Source organism: Oryx dammah, unplaced genomic scaffold (assembly GCF_014754425.2).
Source record: "Oryx dammah isolate SB20612 unplaced genomic scaffold, SCBI_Odam_1.1 HiC_scaffold_7, whole genome shotgun sequence".
In the NCBI taxonomy this organism is placed as follows: domain Eukaryota; kingdom Metazoa; phylum Chordata; class Mammalia; order Artiodactyla; family Bovidae; genus Oryx; species Oryx dammah.
This window is the reverse complement of record NW_024070191.1, coordinates 13,546,414-13,573,209: the sequence shown is the minus strand read 5'-3', so window position 1 is coordinate 13,573,209 and position 26,796 is coordinate 13,546,414. Positions and strand designations below refer to the sequence as shown.

Genomic DNA, 26,796 nt, shown 5'->3' with positions numbered 1-26,796 from the left:
CCTCTCTCGGTTTTAAATTTGAATAGCTGGCTAAAAATGGGACCTTTTTAAACATTCCTGAAAAAGATGTTGATCAGGAATTTCCATTTTCAGTTGTTTTAATTCAAAAGCTCTAATAACCAAAGTTGTGCAATCAAATTTTGTTATGATGTAATATTAATTGAGGAGAGAAATAAAAGTCGTCTCATGTAAGGTATTTTTCTCTCAAGTACCCCCCCCCCAAAAAAAAATCCACTTAGACATATAACCAAATGTTATTTAATATCTTAAAAAGTAACACAATCCAAAATGGATATTTCACACAGCACTACATAAACAACATGAACACAATATTACCATATGGAGGGACTTTCAAATATAGACTTACAAAAATCCCTGTGCTTTTTTTTTCTTTTAAGTTATTATACTAAGCATGACAAGTAATCATCATTTACAATATGGTACACTGACACGATAAAAACCATGTTACAAATGTGCTGTTATAAATCAGTAACATTAGGGAAGACATTTCATGAACTGTAATTATTTCATATGAAATACTGTACAATATAAGCAGAACATCCATCTTGGATGACCTTTACAGCAACCAGAGACCAAGTAATTTAAAATTTTTTTTTTCAGTGCAAACACATTTTATTCAAGGCAGTCTTGGCTGCAAAATTCCTTTCTAACATACAGTAAATCCCACTTGCACTTCTTAATTCATTTACCCTAATGCAATAGTCACATTCAATCACTCGGAGAAAGATACCTGCAGAATTATGATCCCTTTAAACTGAACGCTGAAATTTAATTCTCTTCTAGACAGTTGTATCTACGTCAACTACTCTAAGGACCTTAATTTGTAGCTGTCAATACTTACATGAAGGTGACCCTAGGGCAGCTCTATTCCTAACCCATCTTTGTGCGCACAGTACCACACACTGCTTTGCCCTTCCGATGTGGAAACCCTGGAGGTGTATCGGGATCTAAGTGGGGAGGAGGCAGGGAGGGTGGACTGGGAGGAAAGGCGGGCGAGGAGCTGTGTGTGTACACGACAGAATGGATTTTATGTAACTGCAGAGGATTCGTGCTGGGGACCTCAGATCTCGGGTCTGGTACCTCTTTCGGGAGGCAGGGCACAAGGGAACAGGCATGTCAAAACCAGGCTCTGGACAAGGAGGGAGGCAGCTGTATGTGGACCAAACATTAAACATTCTTGGAAAAGATGGGTAAGGCTTCTGGCCTTACCCTGGCTTCCAGAGTCTTGGCCGCCTCACCTGGGAAACCACCCCTTTCCTCGTTGGCAGGGTGTGTGTGTGCGTATGTTCACGTTTGAGGATAGTAAGGAGCAAAGAAAGCCCTGTAACTGGGAAGATACAATCATCAGAAGAAGGTTTAGTTCCCCTCGAGCCTTGCAGAATTCTGAACCTTGCAAACCAGCCTCTGTAAGTCCTAGAACAACTGTAAAAATGACCCAGAGACATGGTACGGGGAGGGACGTGGGAGGCGGGGCTCAGGATGGGGAACACGCGTACACCCATGGCAGATTCATGTTGGTGTATGGCAAAACCAATACACTATTGTAAAGTAATTAGCCTCCAATTAAAAAGTAAATTTTTTTTAAATAGAAAATTAAAAAAAATAAAAAACCACAGGACTCGAGTGTGAGAGGAGCCATGGCTAGGATGGTGCTGTAAAAGACGCAGGGATGAACTCCATCAGGGAGACGGCAGTGTGTGGTTCCAACACCCTAGGAAATAGAGTAATGAATTTTCTCATAGATCTAATTTATGAAACCTCTCCCGAATAAAAAAATCTATGGGAAAAGATTGGATGTATCCGGAATACTGTAAAACCTTCTGGGAGAGTTGACAGAGTGATGGCTGATTCCTTTATCTTACTTGGCAAAGATCAGACTGATAATAATCTTTCCTGTCTGTATTTTACTAACCCAGAGCAAAGCAATGTCTTCCATGGCTTTTGCCTCCATCTTTCCTGCGTCCTAGCTTCCTCAAGCCCTCAGTGTGTGCAGAAATTTGAGGACGGTGGGGTGACAGGAGAGCTGGGGTGGGTGGTGGAGAGTCGGGGTGGCAGGGGGAAGGAAAGGATCACTTCTGTGGGGGCCACTGCCACCCGACGGCGCACTGCTAGCTGGTTCTGTGACTGGCCTGTGATAAACAGAGAAGGTCCTTGACCAGGATCTTTTATCTCCTAATTTGAGATTAAAAAAAAAAAAAAAAAAAACCCACTTGGAACTAGATCAGCTTTCCTGGCAACTCCAGATTCTTCAGATTAGGGCTCAGTATACTGAATTTCAGTTGTGCTGAGAAGCACTGTGGAGAGGACTCGATAAAAGGGTTTTTTTAGTGAAATTTTCTGTATCAGCACCTTCCACTGCCAGGGGCAGTCATGTTCCTGAAAGATGGTGTTTTAGCACGGGATTGAGAGAAGCCCATGGGAAACTGCAAACACGCGTGTGCAAGCCAGATCTACTTCGGACCCCAAGGGCATCTGGGCGGCTTTTTTTTTTTTTTTGTCAAATTCCCAACACCCTGAACTTTTTGAATGAAAATGGACAAAAATGTCAAGTTGTATTTGTTTTCTTCGACTTTATTAGCACACATCAGAAAAATAGCATTGTATTTCGTGATTTCTCATGATGGTCTATCAAACAGATAGAAAATAGATCACTGATAGCTGCCACTGTGTTTCTGGGTAATCTTATGTCACTCCTTCTGTTTGTTCAAGTACAGGTATTACAAATAGGATCTGCTTTGTGAACTGTGAATCCGAATGCTTTGGAAGCACTTTGAGATCCCAAAATGAATGTGCGAAGTGCTCGTAGGTTGTTCTTGGTTTTTAATCAAGCTCCAAACACTGCCCATGTTATAAATTGTGAGGCTTTTCAAATCAAGATCACTACTGTATGGTGAGCAATATGCCTATCATTTAAGTTAAAAACTTTATTTTCAAGTACACTTTGTGGTGATAAGTGGTTTGTCCTGGGTAGAATTTTACAAAGCTGTGCCAACCTAAAAAACAAACAATGCTTTCATTGCTGCTGAACAGGTTTCTTTTTTTTTCCCTCCCCATGGTGACTGCAATATAATTTAAACTTACATTTTAGAAATGCTGGTTGGATTATGAAAAAGAGAGACTGAGGAACAGCTGGTGTTCACATCGTTGTGATTCCAGATTAACTTTCATTGGATGCTTCCTGAACTTGAACTTCACAACATCAGAAAAGCAGTCATTTATTACTTTTATCCAGCTAGTCCTCTTTCAGCTCTTCCCATTTTCTCTACTTGATGGCAACCCCCTTTCATATGCTTATGAAGGTCCCCTGAGATGTGCAAAATATATAAAATGAAATACAAATTATGGAACGGAAGTTGTGGATACAAAGCACAGCTCTTTTAATTCCAATGAAATCTGGGCTCGATACGGTAGCATGCAAGTGAAGGCAGAGGCCCAAAGTGCTTCAAAGTTGGCAGTCCAAATTTCTGGTGTGTCTTATGACCGAAAACCTAGAATTCAAATCAGATTTTCATAGGAGTAAATAGCTTGCTAAATCATGTTTACCAACTGGCTCTTGGCCAGAGAGAGCTCTTAGCAGGAATGAGGTGGGGGCAGGGGCAGGGGAGACAAGAAATTTAAACTTTTCATTCATAACAAAATCAAGTGCGCTTTCTGTGGGAAAGAAGAGAGACGGGTTTACAGCTGAGAATGAAATAATGCCATCAAAAAAAAACCATGGCAATGAGACAGTCACGAGTCCACATAGGCAACCACTGACACACACACAGAATGCCATGGCCTAATGGTTAAGAACGTTGTCAACTTTGCTTTTCTGAACAATACACTTGAACGCACTGCGGCCGCTTCATCAAATTTATGGAGGTAGTTATATGTAAAAATAAAATTACCATAAAGTAATATGCTGTATCATAATAATACATAAGTGTGCAAAATGCCGACAGATGGGTTGACCCTTTAAAGTTGAACGCTACACAGAGATTCAACCAGATTCAGTTTTGTAAACCTTTCAGTTGATAAACTCTAAGTGAAGTCTAGGTAAGCAGCCGTGGGCCACAAAGCGATCGTTTCACCGGAGGAAAAGGACGCGGGCAACGCTTGGAGCGGGTTACTGAGAACATCACCGCAGACCATCTGGGGTCGTACTCGTAACGTGCTTCCAGCCCCCTCTTCTCCCCCATTCATTCAGGCATCCCAATTCGATTCAGACGGGTATGTATCTGGATGGAACGTCTGCTCACACCATATCCTCCTTGAAGTCCATCGTTTCTATGCTAATGGCTGCTGGTCTAAGGGAGTTTGTTTTTTTTTTTCCCTAAATCATGTACCCCATAGCATCGGGCAAAGAGTGTACACATTTTATTCAAATGTCTTCTGTAAACCTATTTCTTGTGAAATATTGATAAATTCATATTTTAAAGCTTCTCTTTAAAGGTAATGCTTTTCTTTCCTATTCACACAGTATTTGATTATTCTAATGGCTACTTTAGGAGGATCAACTAGAGGCTGATGTATTGTTTCAATGGTTCTATTATTTATGAACTGATTGTATGATTCACGCTGGAGGGTAGGTTTAGGGGTGAAAAAAAGAGAATTTAGACAGAAGAATTTAGTAACTGTGTGGTATACAACTCCCCAAGGACACAGACTCTGTGTATAGTCTATTGGATACATTATCATTCCTTCTGGACAAATTTAAGCAGTGAGACAAGAGTGCATTTCTGAGCAATCAAGGCATGCCTTGGAGGAAATAAAGCGTGAGACTGAAAGCCAACTGACAGAAGCATTTTAAAGGTGTGGGAGTTTGCCAAGAAACGTGCTCACGTTTCACTATAAGCACAAAGAAAGGAAAACTATACTAAACTTGACCAGTCCAGTTTGACCCAACGAAACTTCCAGCTATCTGAAAAAGCATGAGAGAGTCTCTAAATGCTTCAAGAAACAGCCCAACTGTGTCTATTTAAAGACTCTACTCTTTAAACAGATGGCTAGTGACTCAACCTAATACTGAAGCAGAAGTGTTTTGCCAATTTATGCCAATTCCTGAAATCCGAGGTGAAAATATTTTAGATTTATTTTTGGGTATTTATTTTATGGTATATGGCTCCAAACATCACATGCCACTAGCTAAATAAAACTGTTGGTCAGACCATTTACTGGTATCAAATGAAATCCTTTTGTGAATAAATTTCCATTATCTACAGATTTATTCCATGGTTCTCCTAAAATAAGACATGGGAACTTTTGAGACATCTCTTTCCTGGAGAAATGAATCTTGATTATTTGTAATCCCTTTGTTGCTGAGAACCTTCTCTGTAGTCATCATGACATTGTAAACCAAAACAAAATGTAATTAACAAATCATCCTGAAATAAATTGGGCTAAAAACTATACATCCACCTAAAAATGCCTGCTGAAATTGGTTACAAAGTTTCTGTAAACATTACTCTGGCATAGTTCATGTATGCATAATTGTTATTCTGATAAATTTAGGGGGCATACAGTTAGGGTTCCACCACACTTGCAGAATGATCACATTCTGTTGTTAATTACATGGGCACATGTATATTTCTAATCAAAAAGTATTTTAAAGTTTTCTCTATAGATATCTTCCCAGGAATAAAAGGCCTGAAGTTCAACTCTCCCTAAATTTGCTCTTTCCTATAACCACTAAAAATTATCTCCCACAGCCTAATTTAGGCATTCTATTTAAAACTACATAAAATAGATTTATGTCCTTCCATTAGAAAGAATAACGTCCCCAGGCCATAGTCTTCATTTGTATCACAAAGAACATTTTGCTTTTAAACAAACTAATTATCGTTTATCTCTGATAGTAAGATAGCATCACCCTCAAGTCTCACAAGGAAGAAATGCTCTTCCTTCACTATCTGATGAACACCTTTTTAAAAGTCCGCATTACCTCTCCCATCACTCAGTGCTATGCCCCAGCCAGGCTGGGGGACCCTTCCTTTGTCCATTTCAGAATCAAAGGCCTATATTCCTGTTTGTGATGATGGAAGGTTAAACATATCAGACAAGCATCCGTGACACTTAAAAAACAAAATCCTGAAAACAAACACTCCCAGTATTTGGATCACGACCCCTTCTGACACACTTCCATGGGCTCCTACAAAATCGTGTCAAAAAAACTCACAGTGCAAAATGACTGGGGCCTCAATGATTCACACACAAAGGGCTGGGGTCCCTTTCAGTCAGTTTGGCATCAATTTCCCTCAAGGTAGACCCTTGCATTTGACATTTTGTGGTGGCTTAGTTGTTTATCTTTTTTTTTCTTTTGGAAGTGTCAAGGATCAGTTCTGTGGCACCATCTGGCACAGACTGGGAGCAACACGCATCTGTGGCATTTTAAAATGGACTTGGCAACTGCAAGACATCGAAAATGCATATTACACTTACAGTGTCTAGACTTCCCTATGTGTGCTCAGTTACAATTAGTGAAGCAAAAGTATACATATCACCCTACTGCTATTCTTGTTGCTACAGAGCCATAAATGTGAAAAGCAATACTCTGAAATAAAGATTTTTTCGGTTGTTGTTTTTTGCCCTAGCCTACTTAGCAGCACAGTTTAAGTCAACACAAAAACTGCCGTTGAGATGCTTGTCTTTCCAAAGATGTAAACACCAGCCACAGCGTCGTAAACTTGGCTGTATCGAATGAGACGGGAGGTCGGAGGCAGGATGACTATCACACACTAGTAACAGAAGCTTGCAAGCAGTTGGAAGGTTTCTGTAATTTCTCAGCTTCGTTGGTGGGGGGGTCCGTACTTGCTCGGAAACTGAAGGCCGGGCCAGCTCCACCGTGGGCCGGGCTCCAGGTAGGGTTCTGACGACGGTTACTTTCAACAATGCTTGATGTGTTGGAAGCCAGGCTCTCCCGAGTGCTACAAGAGTAAAAAGGTTTTGTTTGGTTTGGTTTTTAACATAAATAATTATATATTGAGCCCTAGAGGAAGAGCAAATGATGGAGTTAATGGATTTCTTCTGGCGGTTTATCATGTCATGTATATAGCATCTCATACTGATTATTCACATATGCTCCAGCAACGTGGACTCCAGAAGCTTTTCATAAGACATGTTATCATCAGCAGTACACTGAGTAAAGGGTTTTCATACAACTAAATATATGTCTTTCCTAGACTTTCACATTCAAGGAAACGCCTTCAAAATCCGATGTGATAGATGGCTCTCGTGTTCCTTTTTTTAAAAAGACTAAAGACTTTAAAAAGATTTTGTAAATTATACATAGGTAATGATTTCATTTCAGGCTCAAAGTTCATGGATAGAATTGCTCCTGAATCAACTGCATACTTTTATCCTAATGATTCTGTTTTCATTCTTGCTTAGTAGATTTTTGACTCTGGAGGTGAACTTCAAGCAGGACACTAGCCAATTTGCAGCAGTGATGGGAATAACATTCTTTTTTACAGACGTCATACCTCTGTTTTAAATACGTAACACTTTAGTTAATGTACATTCTATTTTCAGATAAGGAATCTAAGGTTTTCTCTATTTACATTTATTTCCTCCCTTCTTCCACTTTGGTAGAAATATTTAACTTTTTAAAGGAATCTTTAGAGGTGATTTTAAAGCTTTAGTATTTCGATTTCTCTTTTAATTTTTCTAATTTAGAAATACTTAAATCTATTTTATTGTCCCAAGAGGTTTATAACAAATATTTAACATGTCAAATGTGTAGGACAATGACAGATATAAGATTACTTGGCCTGACTGATGGGAACTGAGTGGGTTTCATGTTCTAGGTCCTCAAAATGGTAATACGAAACTTACCAGCTCACAAAGAGGTAGAACAAACCATAATGATGCTCAAAACATCCACCCTATTGGATAGATTCAAGGTTTATAAAATATTCTTCCATGCTGGTCCCCATCACTGATTTAAAGTCAAACCACCCAGTGGACATCCTCACCACCTGGCTTTCATTGTCATCCAAAACCCATAGCGAGTCTATCTGAACATTATACCTTGGCAGCCATGCCTGACAGGGTATTTCATCCTGACCCTTTGTGGCCTTAAGCTTGCTTCTCATCAAAAAGCCAAGAGTTAGTTGTTTACGAGGGAGTTTGTTTACCAACTACCTAAAAGACAACTGAACGCTGCCTGACTGAAGAGGGTACCTCCAGAGCGTTCATACATTCATAGAAGTAAATCAAGTTCTTTCATGATGCTTACGGTCAATCTGGGCATATCTAAGGAATACTCCAAAATATCATCAGTAAGTGATGGAAAAACACTAGACTTACCTACTTACCTGCCTTACACCTCCTCTAAGAAAATCCATCAGTGTTTTTCCAGGACTACAACTGAGAGTCAGGTGGAGGAAGGAAAAAGGACAAGAAACACGTAGAACCCCAGAGAGGTTGTGACACGCTCCTTGGGTTGCATTCGTAAGCACAGTAGCAACTTTTTAGGGCATTTGACTTCCTCATCTTTAAAGTACATCGAGTTTTGGGCTGTACCTACTCAGTGAGTGACTCAGAAGAAGAAATAAGCAACCAGGAAAGATCTGTACACCCAAAAGCTAGACAAATGCGAGTTATTTCTGTTGTACATCTGGCATCGCATGAAAAAAAACCAGTCACTGTGGGGAGGCTTGGGAATCTATGTATTACTAGTGACTTTTGTTTTCTATGGGAAAATGCATTTTGAGGTCCAAGGAATTCACTTTTAAACCAGTTTTTGAGGTGGGAATTTAACTTATCAAGTCCCTACTGTATGTCAGGTACCGTCAACACGCATCATTGTAACAGATGGCCTAAGCTACACGTGCTCTAAGATACCTCGGACTACCTTTGACCACGGCCAACATAATAATAGTGGTAAACACAACAGGGCATTCCAGTGTCTCCAAAGGATATATCTCATTACTACTGCGACAGTGAGTACAGTGTTTGACAGTCATATGGAAGGCTGTGGATATGACGATGAAACAATTCATGGAGATGGAGGGTGAGCAGTAACAATAGTCATCACATTTAAAATATCATACTTTTTAAAAGAGAGTTAATGGAGTGTAATCTATACAAATCTATAAAACCTATAAAATCTCAGAATTTTATAGGCAGAAGAACTGAACCAAGAGGCCCTGCTGTTCCGTGCCCTGCATGCACTCCCCTTGGGCCCGCACCTGGACAGCACAGGACGCATCGGACACGTGCTGGGCAGCCTGGAGCCCTCTGATTCTCATATTGTGTTTATCAACAGGTTTTCAGCCTCAACTCTGGAATAGCAGGCTTTGCACGACAGGAGTCTTCATTTGCAACATTCGATCTCACGGCATAGTTTAAATTGCTACCTCGTTTCCTTCTGTCAACACACTTTGAAGTGAAAGTGTTAGTCGCTCAGTCTTGTCCGACTCTTTGCGACCCCACGGACTGTAGCCTGCCAGGCTCCTCTGTCCATGAGATTTCCCAGGCGAGATTACTGGAGTGGGTTGCCATTCGCTTCTCCAGAGGATCTTCCTGACTAAAGGGGACTAAAGAATTTTGGAAATGTGGCTGAACGTGACTTCTGAGTCAGCACTGAAGACTTGACAGTGTGGAAATCACCGTTTTTTTTGGCAGGGGCAGTGGGGTGGTGGCGCAGGTCGGACCTTTGTTGCTCAGTGAGCTCTTTCACCGAAAGATCTGAATAAATGGCCCCTGAAGATTCCTGTATCTGTAATGGTGGAGCCGTGTCAGCATGATAATGCTATTTGGCTAAAAGACTCCTTACACTGGAGAGTAAAACCCCCTGTACCTCAAATATTCTCCTTCACAGACAATCCTCATGCATCCGAAAGGTAACTTAGTAAATTTATCGAAGTAGAGGGGAAACATAATTTAAAAATAAATATCAAAAATAAGTTTGTCACTCACGTTCTAACCAAAGGATATGAAAAACAAAAGGCGTGTGATCAGGAATTGTTTTGTAGATTGTCTAACTGCATGACATTTACGGGTGATCTACATATTTCTATAAAGAAAATTCTACCTAATAAGAGAGGGAAGATAGCTCCTGAGTGAAGACAGACTCCTCAGGACAACCTACCAGGACAGCACATTTGACCCTGAGTACACTATTAAAGCTATGCAAATAAGCTTTGTTCAAGAAATGATCCCGTTCATCAATTCCATAATCTGTACTCCTAATTTAGAGATAATAAAATATATTCTGTGGAGAGACTGGTTCAACAATTCCATGAACATTTCTGTTTACCTGCCCCCATAACAAAAAACGTTCAATATTATGCAGTGGTCAGGTTTTGAGTCAGAACCCACTAACCTCTCAATATCCCCCTTGCAACTATCTCTGGAGCATGGTGGTTTTCCCTCTGTGGAGGTCTAGGGGCCAAGAGTGCCCCGTGAAGAGCTGGAAACTGGTGTGGAGAAACATCAAGCAGGGAGAGCCCATAGGATAAGAAACAGCAGAGCAGGAGGTCCAGGCCAATAACCCACACCTTCCACAAGCAATGGTAGTAAACGTCTACCACCAATGGCAGACTTTTAGTTATGCTTATCTGCTATCCCCTACTAGGAAATCAAGAGGAAAATGAGAGTAGAAGAGGGAAGCAGAGAGAAAAGAATATGTAAAACAATTGGTATATAAATTAAGATTTCATTTGGGATTAAAAAACATTTAGCAAAAATTATTTCTGAGCAAAGTCACTTAACAGGCCAGTAGTCTGCCGACTGAGTTCCATGGCCCCCTGAGGTTTTCAGGTCCCTGAGGGTGGGCAGAGGAGACCTGGAGCTCCTGGCTTCCACGTTAACCAGGGTGCCATCTCTGTGGTTTGTTTAGACATCAGACTTCCACACATGTTAACTCAGAAAAGAAACGTTACTTGACAATAATAATAATGGTAATAAAGAACTAGCCCTTTAAGAAATAACCAAGGTCTAATATGAGACAAACAGATGAATGATTCCCAGTTCTGGTTTTGGGATGCTCTGTCTCCAAATTACCCAGAGACAGAGTCAAAGGATTATAATGCAACTAATTTTAATTCTTAATAATTAAAATAAATATAAGAAATACATATTCGTATCTTGGACTTGTTCAAATACAAACTACTATAAAAAGTTGGGAATCACAACTAATGGGAGATGTCAATCTCTCAACAGTATTTCTGCATCTCAGAGTCACCAATCTGGAGTAGAATTCAGAAGGAGAGTCAGGTCCCAAGTCGCTCTTGGAAGAGAAGGAAGAATTAAGGAGAAAAAAAGGAAAGTGGCATAGACTCCCTTTTGCTTCCTAACCCTCTGAACCACTTCAGTGCCCTGGCTGTGGCCATTGGGCACTGCACACTCAGCTGTTAACCCTCTGCTGAATTACCAGCACCTACCAAAAAGAAGGCACCACGATCAGCGTGCCTACAAAGTGCCAATTCTGCAGGAGGAGAAAAGAAAGTGCTGGCATGCACTTCGATCTAACGGAGCACAGGCCCCCAGTCTTCCTGGGACGGGACCAGTTCCATGTGCCTGCAGACTTTTGAGTGGTGAGAGGAAGGTGTATGAGAGCAAGGGGTGCAGGCTGCACAGAAAGTCAGGGCTGAGACAATAAGAAGCTTCTAGATCCACTGCAGAGGTTGTGAGATGAGCTATTATATTCTCACTAGATGGATTCCCCATCTTTGAGTCAATCAAGTTATTCCCAACCCCTACCTCCCACCATCACACTGACTACTCATTTTACTCAAAAAGCTAGTATTTTTTGAAAGACTTAAAGAAAAAAAAAAAAAAACCCTTCCTTTATCAGCGTGGTGGCAATATCAACATCGAAATACTGGGAAATGTTGGTCTTAGATTGGACGGGAAGGAGCCAACCCACCAGTCCAGATTGGTGATCTCTACAGCTGCAGAAACATTTGTTTCAATTCCTGAAAAAGAAGTCAGAAACAGGCTGTTAACAATACAACTCACACAACTCTTCACCCTCTTTCACAGAACTGAGACTGAAATTAGAAACTCTGAGTTAACCTGCATAAAGCCCCAGGCCCCGGTGGACGTATGTGTATGCGCACAGACGCTGCTCCCTACCGTGGGGAGTTGAATCCACTATCCACTGTGATGCTGCTGCTGTCCATGCTGTCTAGTCGTGCCGAATGGGTGGCCCTCTGGTTGCTGCTGCTGTCGGCTTCCTTTGGGGCGAGCAGGGTGAGGTTCTTCTCAAATTTCCTCTGCAAGTCTCTTTCCTTCTCTCTCTCCAGAAGCCACTGCATGGTACCTACATCGTCTCTGTTTTTCTCCTCCTCTGTGTTCTTGTTGGCCCCTTCCTCAGACTCGTCGTCATCAGAGACGTTGTAATAGTCGAAAGAGGCCTCCTGGTTCCCCACAGACTCCTGCTGACGCTGGGAGGCTGGCAGGGCAGGGGCGGCCGAGGTCCCCAGGGACGGCTCCGGTTTCTCGCATCGGCCTGGCAGTGTGTCGGCAGGGGACTTCGGGTGCGATTTGAGGAGGGACAGGGTTGATTTGTGATAGCTGTTTACAGACAAGGTGCTGTGAAGAGGTTTGAACAGTGTGTCTTTGCTGAATATCTCTTTCCTCTTGTCCAGGGTGCTGGGCTCGGCGCTGTGATGCTGGATGAGGCGTCCATTGGCAAGGCCTTCAACTACCGCGCCTGGAGTGACTGGGCCCCCGCCCGGCCCCTTTGGCGACTCCTCCTTGTGCCCTGCAGGCTCCCTGGAGGAATGAGGGGCCTGCCTGTCCGACAGAGGCAGCTTTTTCACCCCTTCCGCCAGGGTCAGAGTGTCGTGGTCCTCTTTGTTCTTCCCCAGAGGTGACGGCGCCGTGAGCACCGTCTCACTGGAGGTGTTGCACTGGAAATAGTCATCTGCAGCCGTCTTTGTTGGACAAGAGTTGAGTTCACCAAAGGATGGCAAACTCTCTGGCGCTTTGCCTGGCTCCAAGAGGCTGCAAGCGCTGGGTGGCTCCTTGCTGCCACTGACTATTTCTGGAATACACACCTCTTTATAGCTTGCAGATGAAACGTGAGCCCTTTGATGACCGACAGTCTGTGCAGGCCTTAAAGTACTGTCGTCAATGTAGGACTGGCTGGGGGTCTGGTCATCTTGGCTACAGCCTTCGGCCAGGTCTTCAGGCGTCCCCAGAGAAGAAGCACCCAGAGGGCCTTTAGAGTTATCCATCGATCTGGACCTCTCCTTGGCCTTGTTGGATCTCTCGTTCCTGGACCTTCGGTCCTGGGTATGGCTGTGGCTTCGGTGCACTTTCGAGTGGGAGCTTCCCCTGGAAGGCTCAGGAAAAGGCATCTCAGTCCTCCTTTTGGCCAGTTCCCCAGACACGTCCCATTCTGGGGTCATGGGGAAATGAGACTCGATCACGTTCGGGTTGCTATGCATGATGAAGTTATCCCCTTTGTGTTCGATGATGAAGCAGCCCTCCCGGGGAGCCCTGGTAAGAGGATCACAAAAGTCATACTCCCTCTCGCCCGGGATATCCAGATGGGAACCATCGGACGGGTCTCCCTTGGACACTCGCGTCTTGCTGTGTGACCGAGACTTTCCGTGGGATTTGCGGTGAGTCCGGCTCTTTTTGCTTCTTCCGCTGTGATGGGCGGAGGACCCGGCTTTACTCCGGTGCGCCTTCTCTTCTTCAAGTTTCTTCATCAGGGCAGTGTGCCGCATGACGTTTTCCACGGTCAAGTCCGGGTTAATACGCCTGATGATCTCCATCTCCACCTCCCGAGGGATGGTGGTCGGCGTGTCCTCGTCTCGCAGGGGCCACTCTTCGGGAGGAAACTGGGCGGAGAAGTTGGCTAGCTGCTTGGTCTTGTCCTTCTTAAAGCTGAGCCGGAATAACTTGAGCCCGAATTTCTTGGACTGCTTTTCACCGTCCTTCGGTTTGGAGAGGGTTTCCGTTTTGTAAGAGAAGTTGATAGTACTTTTGCTCTTTTCAGTGGCTGGCACCTGGCAGAGGGAAGGAGGGCAGTAGGGGTCTTTGCAGTCCTTGGCGGGCTTCCTCTGCAGGGTGGCCGCGTGCATGCCATGCACGTCTTCCCTGCAGCAGTGGCAGGAGTCGCAGTGGTTCCTGGGCAACGTTCTCTCCCTGACACAGCCTGAGGCAGAGGGCGTGATGGTCCCTGGCTGGGGAGAGGTACACTGAGACCGGTCAGGTATCCTCTCGTCCAGATGGTACCATTTACTGTTAGTTCTTATGAGGGAAGGAGTTATGAAATAAGTCTGTGGGGTGACGATGAAGTAGCCATCAGGAGTCGGGTAGATCTTCCTCTCCCGGACCAGCGTGTTCAGCGTGTGCCGGAGAATTTCTTGGCTTGGGGTGGGAACACCTGAAACCAAAGGACACACTCATGAGAACGGAAGGAGAGGGGTGTGGTTGACCCTGGAGTGTTTTGAGTCTGCTTATAGACTGAATGGTGGCCCCCCACCCCCACCCCACCTCCCCCCACCCCCCCACCCCGGCCAAACCCATCCCCATGTTCAAGCCCTAATCCCCACGGTGATGCTACTAAGAGGTGGGAGTTTTGGGGAGGTGATTAGGCTCAGATGAGGTCATGAACTTGCAGCCTCTGTGATGTGCCCTTATGAGGAAAGGAAGAGACTAGAGCTCTCTCTCCGTGATGTGAGGGTATGGCTGTCTGCAAACCGGGAAGGATGCTCTCACCAGACACCAAATCTGCAGGTGCCTTGATCTTGGATTTCTTGGTCCCAGAACTGTGAGAAATAAATGTCTTTTGTTTCAGCCAACCAGTCCATGGTATTCTGTTATAGCAGTCCACATGGACTAAGACAGAATCTTGTTAATTTTGCCCAGCTTCTAAGTATCATCATACAGCAACCTAGCAGGATTCAAAGGTGTTCATTAAGTTTAACATGAATCCTGGTTTTCTCTGATAACTCATGGAATTGTACTACCAAGAGAACAGGAAAAGATAAAAGCTGGGAAAAGAAAAATGGATGCTAGATGGAGTTAAGTGGTTACTGTTGTTATAAACCTTTACTAAACTGAATTGCTCAAGACAGAATTTTTTTTTGGCTGCCCTGCAAGGCATGAGGGATTTTAGTTCGCCTACCAGGGATTGAACCCGAGAACCCCTGCAATGGCAGTGCAGAGTCCTAACCACTGGACTGCCAGAGATGTCCCAAAGACAGAGTATCCTTAAATGAAGAAAAAACGTTTTCAGTATCTTGTAAGTTTACAGAAAAGACTTTCAATAAAAGCAACTAGGAAGTCATGGTTGAGAGAGCCATCCTGGTATTGAAAAGAAATCTAATATATATAGAGGCTACCACATTCGCTTGAAGCTGCTCCATACTCTCATTCCAAGATTAAGTTTATTTAAAAACTTAATTTTATAAATTATATAAAAGGGCAACTAGACTTGACCACTGTTTAGGATGTACTCTCCAATTTTGAAATCATCATCTTCAAATTCGAATGTGATTATAGCACTGGTGATAGTTAGCTGAGACCTTCCTCCTTCTTGTCATAAGCCAGCAAAAGGAAGGTGGCAGCAAAATGAATTTTTCAAATTCATAGGCAGAGAGCTCTAATAAACACACCAGTGAAAGCTTAGAGGCTCTTACATCCATCTGATCAGAGTCTCAAGCCGCTGTATTTGCTAGATGTTCCAGAAGAAAATCACAGATGCTCTTTTGTACACTGACTGTTTTCAGAGTTTTGTGTGCCCGTTTAAGTGCTGTCTTAACATGCTTAAAGAGACTATTAAGAACATACATTCTTCACAGAGTATAAATTCTCCAGGCTGTAGCATGTTTAATTTCTTTAATGTTCTCCTTTCCTCAGTGCCACAAATCAAGGGTGATCATATTTCTAAGACTGACCTGAATGATATCATTTGGAAATAGGTCAGGTGGAATCATCCTGGCAGTATGCCACGGTGTCTGACCCACAAAAATGGCAATTTCAGGGGAGACCGAACGCTCGGGCTCCTGGGTCAGACTGCAAGGATCCAAATTCCAGCTTCACCACTGGTAGCTGATGTTACTGGTTGAATTAAGTGTGAGTCCCTCTGCCCCCCATATTCATATGTAAGTCCTAAACCCCAGGAGCCTAGAATGTCACCTTATTTGGACATGGGGTCTTTACAGAGACAACCAAGTTAAAGTGAGGTCATTAGAATGAGCCCTGATGCACACTATGTCTGGTGTTCTTCTACAAAGGGGAACCGTGGACACAGAGATATCACACTGAGAAGAGGAACTGGTAGAAGGCAGAGAACTACTAGCCCCAGGGAGAGGCTGGGACAGATTCTTCTCTCGCAGCCCTCAGAAGACACCAACCAACCCTGCCAATATGTTGATCTTGGAATTGTAGCATCCAGAACTGTAAGACAATAGATGTCTGTACTTTGTTAAGACTGCTCTAGAGAACTACTACAGCTGGTATCTCCTTAGGCAGCTTGCCTAACGACTCTGAGTCTCGACTTAGTGTCACAAAACGTAGACAATAACAGTCTGTGCATGCTTAGCCGCTCAGTCATGTCCAGCTCTTTGCAACCCCGTGGACTGTAGCCCACCAGGCTCCTCTGTTCATGGGATTCTCCAGGCAAGAATACTGGAGTGGGTAGCCACTCCCTTCTCCAGGGGTCTTTCCGACCCAGGAATAGAACCCAGGTCTCCCGTACTGCAGGCAGATTTTTTACTGTCTGAGCCACCAGGGAAGCAGGACAGCAATAGTACCTATCTTCAGAGGGATGATGTGAGTTTAAATGAGTTTAATGTATGTAGAATAGGGCCTGACACAGGGCATGCTCACAAATATTAGCTATCAGTAGTCTCAACTTTGGGTCAGGACCCATGGAAACTCCGATTACCTTCAAAGAACATTGTGTAACTGCCTAGAATAACTGGGTAAGCTGAGAGGTTTAGGCTCCCCCAGTCCTTCCAAAACTATAAAAGTAAAATACAAAAACACTAGAAATGGTCTGCAGTTCTCAAGGGGAGAGAGTCCATGTACGATGGAATCTACATATTCAAAGATGTAACAGATGCCAAGTTCCATCTCTGGGTCAGGAAGACCCCCTGGAGAAGGGAATGGCTACCCATTCCAGTATTCTTGCCTGGAGAATCCCACTGACAGAGGAGCCTGGCGGGCTACAGTTCATGGGGTGGCAAAGAGTTGGAGACGACTGAAGCGACTTAGTACACACCCATGCTTCAGAAGGCACCCTTCGTGACCAAGGCAGAAAAGGTTTAACAGTACTTCTGAATGATGTATTGTTTAACATAATTATTTAATTTTTGAGCAGCACAGTTTCCTTTTTGTTTAAGGTTCTCCTCTTAAGAAATGTATGTTGTTTTTTATGCAAATGTATGTTGGTTATTAAGGCTGATATAATATCAAAAAAATTTTAAAACATTGTATGGTAGTTCATGGGAAATAGATGGGGAAACAGTAGAAACAGTGTCAGAGTTTTTCTTGGGGGGGCTCCAAAATCACTGCAGATGGTGATTGCAGCCATGAAATTAAAAGACACTTACTCCTTGGAAGAAAAGTTATGACCAACCTTGATAGCATATTAAAAAACAGAGACATTACTTTGCCAACAAAGGTCTGTCTAGTCAAGGCTATGGTTTTTCCAGTGGTCATGTATGGATGTGAGAGTTGGACTGTGAAGAAAGCTGAGCACCAAATATTTATGCTTTTGAACTGTGGTGTTGGAGAAGACTCTTGAGAGTCCCTTGGACTGCAAGGAGATCCAACCAGTCCATCCGAAAGGAGATCAGTCCTGGGTGTTCATTGGAAGGACTGATGCTAAAGCTGAAACTTCAATACTTTGGCCACCTCATGAGAAGAGTTGACTCATTGGAAAAGACCCTGATGCTGGGAGGGATTAGGGGCAGGAGGAGAAGGGGACGACAGAGTATGAGATGGCTGGATGGCATCACCAACTCGATGGACATGAGTCTGAGTGAACCCTGGGAGTTGGTGATGGACAGGGAGGCCTGGCGTGCTGCGATTCATGGGGTGGCAAAGAGTCGGACACGACTGAGCGACTGAACTGAACTGAACTGATGATAGTTTCTGTTCAAAACAAGAATGAGTTTCAACTGAACTGGGTTGTAACCCAAGCCATATATTTCATTTTGTGAGAGCCAAAATACAACAGAAGATGCTTGCACAGAAGAGGAACAACTTAGCTTCTCTGCCCTGTGAGTAGCCCTACAAACTATTCTAGTTCGGCTGAACAACTTCAGGGGGCAGCAGCCACACGGAATACAACTTTCAGGATAAGACATTATTCACATTAGAGTCTCACAAACAACAACCACTAGCGCTGCAAACTATAGCACTCAGTTGACAAACTCATATTTGAAACGGACTCTGTCCTACATGGTAGTGTACTTTTGATTAACATTGTTAACAGAAGTTTTTCAAAAAACGGTAAGCCTTATTTAGAAGAATTCATGATTGACAAGTTACTACAGTATTACAATGAAGGAAAGCTGAAGGGTCATTGATAAAAATAGCTATTATAACAAAAATAGCTATAGCTATTATAGCTATAAGACAAAAATTTCATTGTATTATAGAATCTGCTGATTGGAGGCCTTCCAAGTGCTGATCTTAGAAAACTCAGGAAACTACACGAAATCATGACTGCAATGTAATCATGTCTACTCACCAGGAAGAACACGCTTTCTGGCTGTTCACAAATGAAGGAATAAGAGTTTCCAGAGAGAATTTACAGTAAAGTTTTGACATGGATTTTCAAGTACATCAATCAAATAATGTTTAATTGGAAAAAACCAAGTAGAAACATTCCCTGTCCAATCTGTTTTCCACACCCTTAACTGGGAGTTTTCAAAGCTTTAGCTGAAAGTCACTGATATCTATGATTTTTATTTTACTATTAAGCCTCAGTATAATGACAGATATTTCCAACTGTCTACAAAGTTCAGGGTTCCACTAGAAATCTGCAGGGCTCACTTGTAAAGGGATGGCTGTGATGGAGACTGTCAAGGTTTGCATATTCTATCACATCCAGATTCCAGTCCCAAAGTTCATCATGAGTTCAGATTCTGCTGGTGTAAGGAGCAAAGGTAAGCTCTATATTAATATAGGGCTGGAATCCGACCTTTCTCCTTGCCCATATCTTTTCATCTCCCAAAGCAAAAATAGCTATTTAAATATATTGCATGCTGATGGGAGGTTATTTAGACATATATTGCTTTAATCTTGCAAGTCTGACAAACTGTTGGAACACAGCACATGTGCTCATGTTCTATATAGTAAGAACTTTAGACTGAAAACTTAATGGGTTTCCTTGGATGATTTCTTTGTGTTGGTGAAGGACACTGACCAAGGGAGAATTCAGTAGGAAGTGATTTAAGGGGATGAATTGGAGACAGAGTACAGCACAGATCACGCCAACAGTCTCCAGCAAACTCCAAAGCCAACGGCAAGTCCATAAGCAGTCAATAAGCAGTCACTTTCCTCCCAGGAAGATCCATGTGTAACAACTTAACATGTACCGGTCTGATTTAACTGATCACTCTGGAGGGATGACGACCTATTTACTTATTCTTAATTAAAGTTTGGTTGATTTACAATGTTGCATTAATTCCTGCTCTATGGCAAAGTGATTCAGTTATACATATATATATATATCCCTTTCTATATTCACTCCCATTATGGTTTATCACAGGAGACCAAATACAGTTTCTGGTGCTATACAGTATGACTTTGTTGCTTACCCACTCTACATGTAATAGTATGCAAACCCATTTAGAAGGCTGAAAAGCAACAATTATTCTTTTCAGATCCTTTTTAAAATATCCATATTTCTGTAATGTGAATTGGTATATAAAAGTTGTTTTCAAAAATTCAAGCAATAGAGAAGCATGATAAAAGGGCTTAAGTATCAGCCTACAGATATTTTCACTAGAAAACTTCTTATTAAAAACTCTTTAGAATGTGAATGTCCAAAACAGGAATAGAGGTCAAAATCTAGACTATTTTTTTGACTTATATGCATTAAAAATAAGTTTGAATATTTTAATAATATTCAGTTAGACTTCAAAACTTTATTCTCAAATAGTAAACTATGAAAAAGTAAATAGTCTTAGCTTTAAAAAACAAAAATATAAATATGATAGCTAAATCCTTCCAAACTTTTAGAACTGTCATTGAAATGCATTTTTCAAATAGAATTTGACGAGTATTAAGCTTTCTAAATTGTTCTGTTCTGAAGTAGTTTAAATGACACCAAAAGAAAAGCAGAAAATCAAAGGAAGAAAAGAAAAAAGAAGGGAGATAAGAAAGGAAGAAAAGAAAGCAAGCAGGCAGGAAACAATACTTGCCATGAATCAAGATGCTCATGTACTTTAGGAAGGTTGAGCTGTAAAGGTTAAATGGAAATGTGGTAGTTTTTACAGACTTCTTTGTGGATTCTGATTTAGTTTCTTGCCCTCAGTGCCAATGAAAAATTATTAGAAGGTGGCAAATTATTTTTGAAGTAACACTGATGCCTTGATTTTTAATTGCGGAGCTAAGAAAAGTCACTGGTTGGTTTTGGAAAAGACTTTTTTTTTTTCCTATTGAATTTAATCATGGGATGAAGTGTCCATATAAAGTCCCAGGGCGGCCAGAGTGCACATCCATTTGGAAAGTATATCACCCTTTTCCTGTTACCTGGGAAACAGGTGGTCAGGTGTTCCATCAGTGCTTCTTGGGTGACAGGTTTTCTTGCCGAGTTCATTGCGGAGATGGCCAAGCAAAGGATTTCCCCAAGTGGGATAAACTGAGATTGACTGATGGGAGACATACTGATTGGTGATACATCACCTGTAGAAAGACAATTACCAAGTAAGCAGTTCGTTAAGACCCAGCCACTTGTCACACACACACACCTTCAAACACACACACACACACACAGACCCCTCCCGTGACTCTCAACTGTGCTGCAAATACAATCAACCCTCAACCCTGAAATGCGTTACTGCCCCAGCCACGTGCACTCAGGCAGAAAGACTTGCACAGAACAGTGGAAGCTTCAGCTGCCTCCACAAAGAAAACTTGCCTTTAAAACCTGAGCTCTCGTTGGAATAGACTTACTACTGAAAGGCGTGCAACTGTGAAGCTTTTTTCCAATGATCTCTGGTCTTTTTTTTTAACTTGGAGCTGATTTGTTTAATAACTGTCATTCACATCTCAACAAGTGCACTTGCGGTAACTTGAAGATTCATTCATTCAAACTCTGGGTGCCCTCTGTACATCAGCATCTTCTGGGGGCTTGAGAAGCACCTGGGAGAGTGAATAAGCTCCCTCCCACCAACATCTCTGCCCTCAAGCAGTTTCTATGTAAGTGGAGGAGACAGACAGACGAAAAGCTCCCTATGCAGAAGGCTGAGCAATAATCTGGGGCAGAATAGGAGTGACGTACACAACTGGAGGTGAGGATAGGACTGAGAAGCAGGAAGTGAGAGAAGGTTTTTCCGAGGTCGTGTAGCCTGAATCTGGTGCTGAAGTGGGAGTGTGCCAGGAGCCTGCGAGGTGCAGGGCTATTTTCTGGGGAGCCGCAGAGAAGGGGGACAGGGATGGAGGGACAACTATGAGCAAAGAACTGAGTGCCCAAGGGCTTCATCCTGAGGGAATTCAAGCAGTGAGAGAGTCAGACGTGAATTTCAGGAAGACACGCCGGTGGCTGCGTGGAGGATGCGCCTACCATCCAGCAGGGCCTGTGGCCTCCCGCACACATTTGGATCTGAAAGAGCAGGCGGGGCAGGGTGCAAAGCCAGCAGCGAGGGGCCCCACATGGTTCTCGGGGAGCTGGCAACATTTGGCGCATGGAACTGGCTCCCTTGCTGCAACCTTGTACCACAGTATGATTTTCAAGTCATGTTCTGAGAAAGGATCCCCAGCGTTCCCCAGAGAGGCTTCTGGGGGCAGGCAGGGGAGCCCCCCACAGAGGGAGAAATCCCGCCTGACATCTGGGGGCCACCTGTTCCTACCTGGGGTTTTGTAAGGTCTCTCTTGAGAAAGGCCATTCAGAAAGGGGGTGAGGCTCTCAGCAGAGTATCTGTGAGCTTTGAAGCTTCTTTGTCACATGGATTTACATAATCTCTCCTCCTCTGCTTCCAAGTAGGAGCTCACCCTTGTTATAAATCACCCTGACGCACCAAAGCTGGACTCAGGCCAGCCTGTGCACTGAGCAACCCCCCTCCACTGCCTGGCAGTGTCTGGGTGCCCTGGGGTGGACCACCTCCTGTGTCCAGACACGACCTCTAGCTTGACTGGGGCAGGGAGGAGTCTCAAGGGCCTTCGGAAGAGAATGTGAACCTTGCTTTGATGGACCGGATGGTCTGACGGATGAAACCAGGCAACAGCGCCTGGAGATGAAAACCACGAGGTGAGAGGGTAAGTCTGAGAGGTGCGCCAGATGAAGCAGTGGGACCCCAGGTCAAAGGCTGAAGCCTGACGCCCCCGACCCCGTCCCCAAGCCCAGCTCAGTCCAGTGCTCCCCTCTCCCGGGCATCCCTCGGGGTTCCAATCAGCTCTGCTGTGGTTCCATTCTCTGTAAGACGGGTCTGAGAAGAGGCAGACATTTCCCCTACAACCAGGGGGCAGTGCCCAGGTCCAGAACAGCAGGTGGCCAGTGGAGATAAAAGCCAGCAGAAACCAGGAACTGAACCCACAAACTGCCAGGGTCTGTGGCATGTATGTCTCGCAGATGGACAGACAGACCTTGGAGAGATTCTTGCAAATATCTGGTGGGGTAGCAGTGGGCGAAAGCTGGAAGACAGAATTTCGGGCTGTCCTCAGGATCTGAGTTTCACTCACTGGCTAGTGAAGTTCAGTTCATATCAATGACTCAAAAATGACAGAATCATGTGGGCCGGGACCATCTCCGTGGGCAAGCTTGCTACTGCCTAGAAGACTGTATTTAAGTCTTCAAAAGACTGTTGTACCCTTCACTCAAACACAACCTTATTCCAAAGGCTTCTGTGTGAAAGATGAATGACCGGTGGTGCTGAGATGCAGTGGAGTTGGTGGCGGGGGCGGGCGCGTTTGGAGCGACTGATGTTCAAACCCCCCTTCCCACGGTGGCCCCATAGCTCAGTCATAGATACTCTAATGATCTCTCCTGTGCATTCTTCTCTCTCCTTCCACTTTCCACAGAAGAGGATGAGGGCAGTGAGGCAGGTTTCCTGATGATTTGCTAGGCTGGCCACATGGGGTGATTTTATAAGTCAGATGAAAACAACAATGGGGTCAGCTGACAAAGGGTGGGGAGATCAAAGCGCCTTCCAAGTGTATCGGTGTATCACTTGGGAGGCTAACCCCTTCCAGAATTTGCCTATCATAATTATGATAGTCTCAGAAGACTAAAGATCCAAAAATACTACATATTTTCTTTTAAATGCAGGTCTATTTTCTGATTTTGTATAGGTGAAAGGGAACTTGAGCTTTCCGTAAAAATGGAGTGACCACTAGCAAAACCAACTGGTTTAGGTCATGCTAGTCCTTATGCTTTTAGCAGAAATTATTTAGTTTAACTAACAAAGGTCAAACGTTTAGCAGTCTTCTCAGTTAATTTCTTTGCAGCCAACTGTAAGAGGCAAGGAAGCCTTAAGTGTCTGAAATGCATTTATATTGAAACAGCTCAGTTTCACTATAAGGCTGAATACGTGGAATGACTTTAAACTCAGGATAGAGAACCAAATGAAATGTGGATGCTCTAAATAACTCTTCCACATCGTCTTTGTTTTTATACTGCACTAAGTACCTGAATGCGATCTCAAAAATGACAGAATGATCTCTATTTGTTTCCAAGGCAAACCCTTCAATATCACAGTAATCCAAGCCTATGTCCCAATCAGAAACGCTGAAGAAGCTGAAGTTGAACGGTGCTGTGAAGACCTACAAGACCTTTTAGAACTAACATCCAAAAAAGATGTCCTTTTCATTATAGGAGACCAGAATGCAAAAGTAGGAAGTTAAGAAATACCTGGAGTAACAGGCAAATTTGGCCTTGGAATATGGAATGAAGCAGGGCAAAGACTAATAGAGTTTTGCCAAGAGAACGCACTGGTCATAGCAAACACCCTCTTCCAACAACACAAGAGAAGACTCTACACATGGACATCCAGATGGTCAACACCGAAATCAGATTGATTATATTCTTTGCAGCCAAAGATGGAGAAGCTCTATACAGTCAGCAAAAACAAGACCGGGAGCTGACTGTGGCTCAGATCATGAACTCCTTATTGCCAAATTCAGACTTAAATTGAAGAAAGTAGGGAAAACCACTAGACCATTCAGGTATGACCTAAATCAAATCCCTTATGATTATACAGTGGAAGTGAGAAATAGATTTAAGGGACTATATATGATAGAGAGAGTGCCTGATGAATTATGGACAGAGGTTCGTGACATTGTACAGGAGACAGGGATCAAGACCGTCCCCATGGAAAAGAAATGAAAAAAGTAAAATGGCTGTCTGAGGAGGACTTACAAATAGCTGTGAAAAGAAGAGAAGTGAAAAGCAAAGGAGAAAGGGAAAGATATAAGCATCTGAATGCAGAGTTTCAAAGAATAGCAAGAAGAGATAAGAAAGCTTTCCTCAGTGCTCAATGCAAAGAAATAGAGGAAAACAACAGAATGGGAAAGACTAGAGAGCTCTTCAAGAAAATTAGAGCTATCAAGGGAACATTTCATGCAAAGATGGGCTCGATAAAGGACAGAAATGGTATGGACCTAACAGAAGCAGAAGATAATAAGAAGAGGTGACAAGAATACACAGAAGAACTGTACAAAAAAGATCTTCATGACCCAGATAATCATGATGGTGTGATCACTCACCTAGAGCCAGACATCCTGGAGTGTGAAGTCAAGCGGGCCTTAGAAAGCATCACTATGAACAAAGCTAGCGGAGGTGATGGAATTCCAGTTGAGCTATTTCAAATCCTGAAAGATGATGCTGTGAAAGTGCTGCACTCAATATGCCAGCAAATTTGGAAAACTCAGCAGTGGCCACAGGACTGGAAAAGGTCAGTTTTCATTCCAATTTCAAAGAATGCTCAAACTACCGCACAATTGCACTCAGCTCACATGCTAGTAAAGGAATGCTCAAAATTCTCCAAGCCAGGCTTCAGCAATACGGGAACCGTGAACTCCCTGATGTTCAAGCTGGTTCTAGAAAAGGCAGAGGAACCAGAGATCAAATTGCCAACATCTGCTGGATCATGGAAAAAGCAAGAGAGTTCCAGAAAAACATCTATTTCTGCTTTATTGACTATGCCAAAGCCTTTGACTGTGTGGATCACAATAAACTGTGGAAAATTCTGAAAGAGATGGGAATACCAGACCACTTGACCTGCCTCTTGAGAAACCTATATGCAGGTCAGGAAGCAACAGTTAGAACTGGACATGGAACAACAGACTGGTTCCAAATAGGAAAGGGAGTACGTCAAGGCTGTATATTGTCACCCTGCTTATTTAACTTCTATGCAGAGTACCTCATGAGAAACACTGGGCTGGAAGAAGCACAAGCTGGAATCAAGATTGCCAGGAGAAATATCAATAACCGCAGATACGCAGATGACACCACCCTTACAGCAGAAAGTGAAGAGGAACTAAAAAGCCTCTTGATGAAACGGAAAGAGGAGAATGAAAAAGTTGGCTTAAAGCTCAGCATTCATAAAACCAAGATCATGGCATCTGGTCTCATCATTTCATGGGAAATAGATGGGCAAACAGTGGAAACAGTGTCAGACTTATTTTTTGCCGTTCCAAAATCACTGCAGATGGTGACTGCAGCCATGAAATTAAAAGACGCTTACTCCTTGGAAGAAAAGTTATGACCAACCTAGATAGCATGTTAAAAAGCAGAGACATTACTTTGCCAACAAAGGTCCATCTAGTTAAGGCTACGGTTTTTCCTGTGGTCATGTATGGATGTGAGAGTTGACTGTGAAGAAAGCTGAGTGCTGAAGAATTGATGCTTTTGAACTGTGGTGTTGGAGAAGACTCTTGAGAGTCCCTTGGACTGCAAGGAGATCCAATCAGTCCATTCTGAAGGAGATCAGCCCTGGGATTTCTTTGGAAGGAATGATGCTAAAACTGAAACTCCAGGACTTTGGCCATCTCATGCAAAGAGTTGACTCATTGGAAAAGACCTGGATGCTAGGAGGGATTGGGGGCAGGAGGAGAAGGGGACGACAGAGGATGAGATGGCTGGATGGCACCACCGACTCGATGGACGTGAGTTTGAGTGAACTCTGGGATATGGTGATGGACAGGGAGGCCTGGTGTGCTGCAATTCATGAGGTTGCAAAGAGTCGGACACGACTGAGTGACTGAACTGAACTGAAGATAAAGCATGTCCCACTCCAGTCCCACCCCCAGCCCCATCAGCCATCCGATATCCACTGTGCCCACGTGTTTCTCTTCTCTCCAATCCATCTCCAGTGCGACCCCTGCCCCAGGCCTCTGTGCCCTCTCAGCTGGTCCATCACAATAGCTTGATGATGCCTAGCCCTCCCTCCTGCTACACACTCCGTTCTCTGCAGAGCAGCCAGGTCTTCCTTGAAAAACTGAAAACATGCCGCTTCCCTGCCTGAAATTCTCCACTGCCTGCTGCGCCTAGGAGGCGGGGACTCCTGCCAGGTCTCCACTGGCCTGATCCTGTCCACCCACCTCTGCGAGCATCCCCCAGGCCCTCCCCACCTCCGCCTTGCAAAGGGCTCACCACCGCTGTTGTTCTTTGACCTTACCCACCTTCCCCCGACTCACAGCCTCTGTCTTTGTTGAGCC

The 26,796-nt window shown here is 43.6% G+C and overlaps 1 protein-coding gene across 3 annotated transcripts; it reads right to left on the bottom strand.

Annotated features, from left to right (window-relative positions):
- Nucleotides 1-242: 242 nt before the first annotated feature.
- STOX2 (storkhead box 2) lies at nucleotides 243-23,837 on the bottom strand. Of its 3 annotated transcripts, XM_040243039.1 has the most exons (4): nucleotides 20,674-23,837; nucleotides 12,079-14,344; nucleotides 11,870-11,918; nucleotides 243-6,923 (listed from the first exon to the last, which is right to left on the bottom strand). In XM_040243039.1, the coding sequence occupies exons 1-3, from the start codon at nucleotides 20,804-20,806 to the stop codon at nucleotides 11,912-11,914; spliced, it is 2,406 nt and encodes an 801-aa protein (XP_040098973.1). In that variant the 5' UTR covers nucleotides 20,807-23,837; the 3' UTR covers nucleotides 243-6,923; nucleotides 11,870-11,911. The 3 variants fall into 3 exon arrangements, with proteins under 3 accessions (XP_040098973.1, XP_040098972.1, XP_040098974.1); XM_040243038.1 differs by lacking the exon at nucleotides 11,870-11,918; XM_040243040.1 differs by lacking the exons at nucleotides 243-6,923; nucleotides 11,870-11,918 and having other exon boundaries at nucleotides 12,075-14,344.
- Between the last annotated feature and the right edge of the window lie 2,959 nt (nucleotides 23,838-26,796).

What these genes read in the sequence shown, in the direction of transcription:
- STOX2 (XM_040243038.1), bottom strand. Translation starts at nt 20,806, where the DNA reads ATGTCTCCCATCAGTCAATCTCAGTTTATCCCACTTGGGGAAATCCTT. An exon ending in CCTGACCACCTGTTTCCCAG is followed by an intron (nt 14,345 to 20,673) that starts GTAACAGGAAAA and finishes CTTTGGTTTCAG; the next exon opens with GTGTTCCCACCCCAAGCCAA. An exon ending in AGTGGATTCAACTCCCCACG is followed by an intron (nt 6,924 to 12,078) that starts GTAGGGAGCAGC and finishes TTACTCTTGTAG; the next exon opens with CACTCGGGAGAGCCTGGCTT.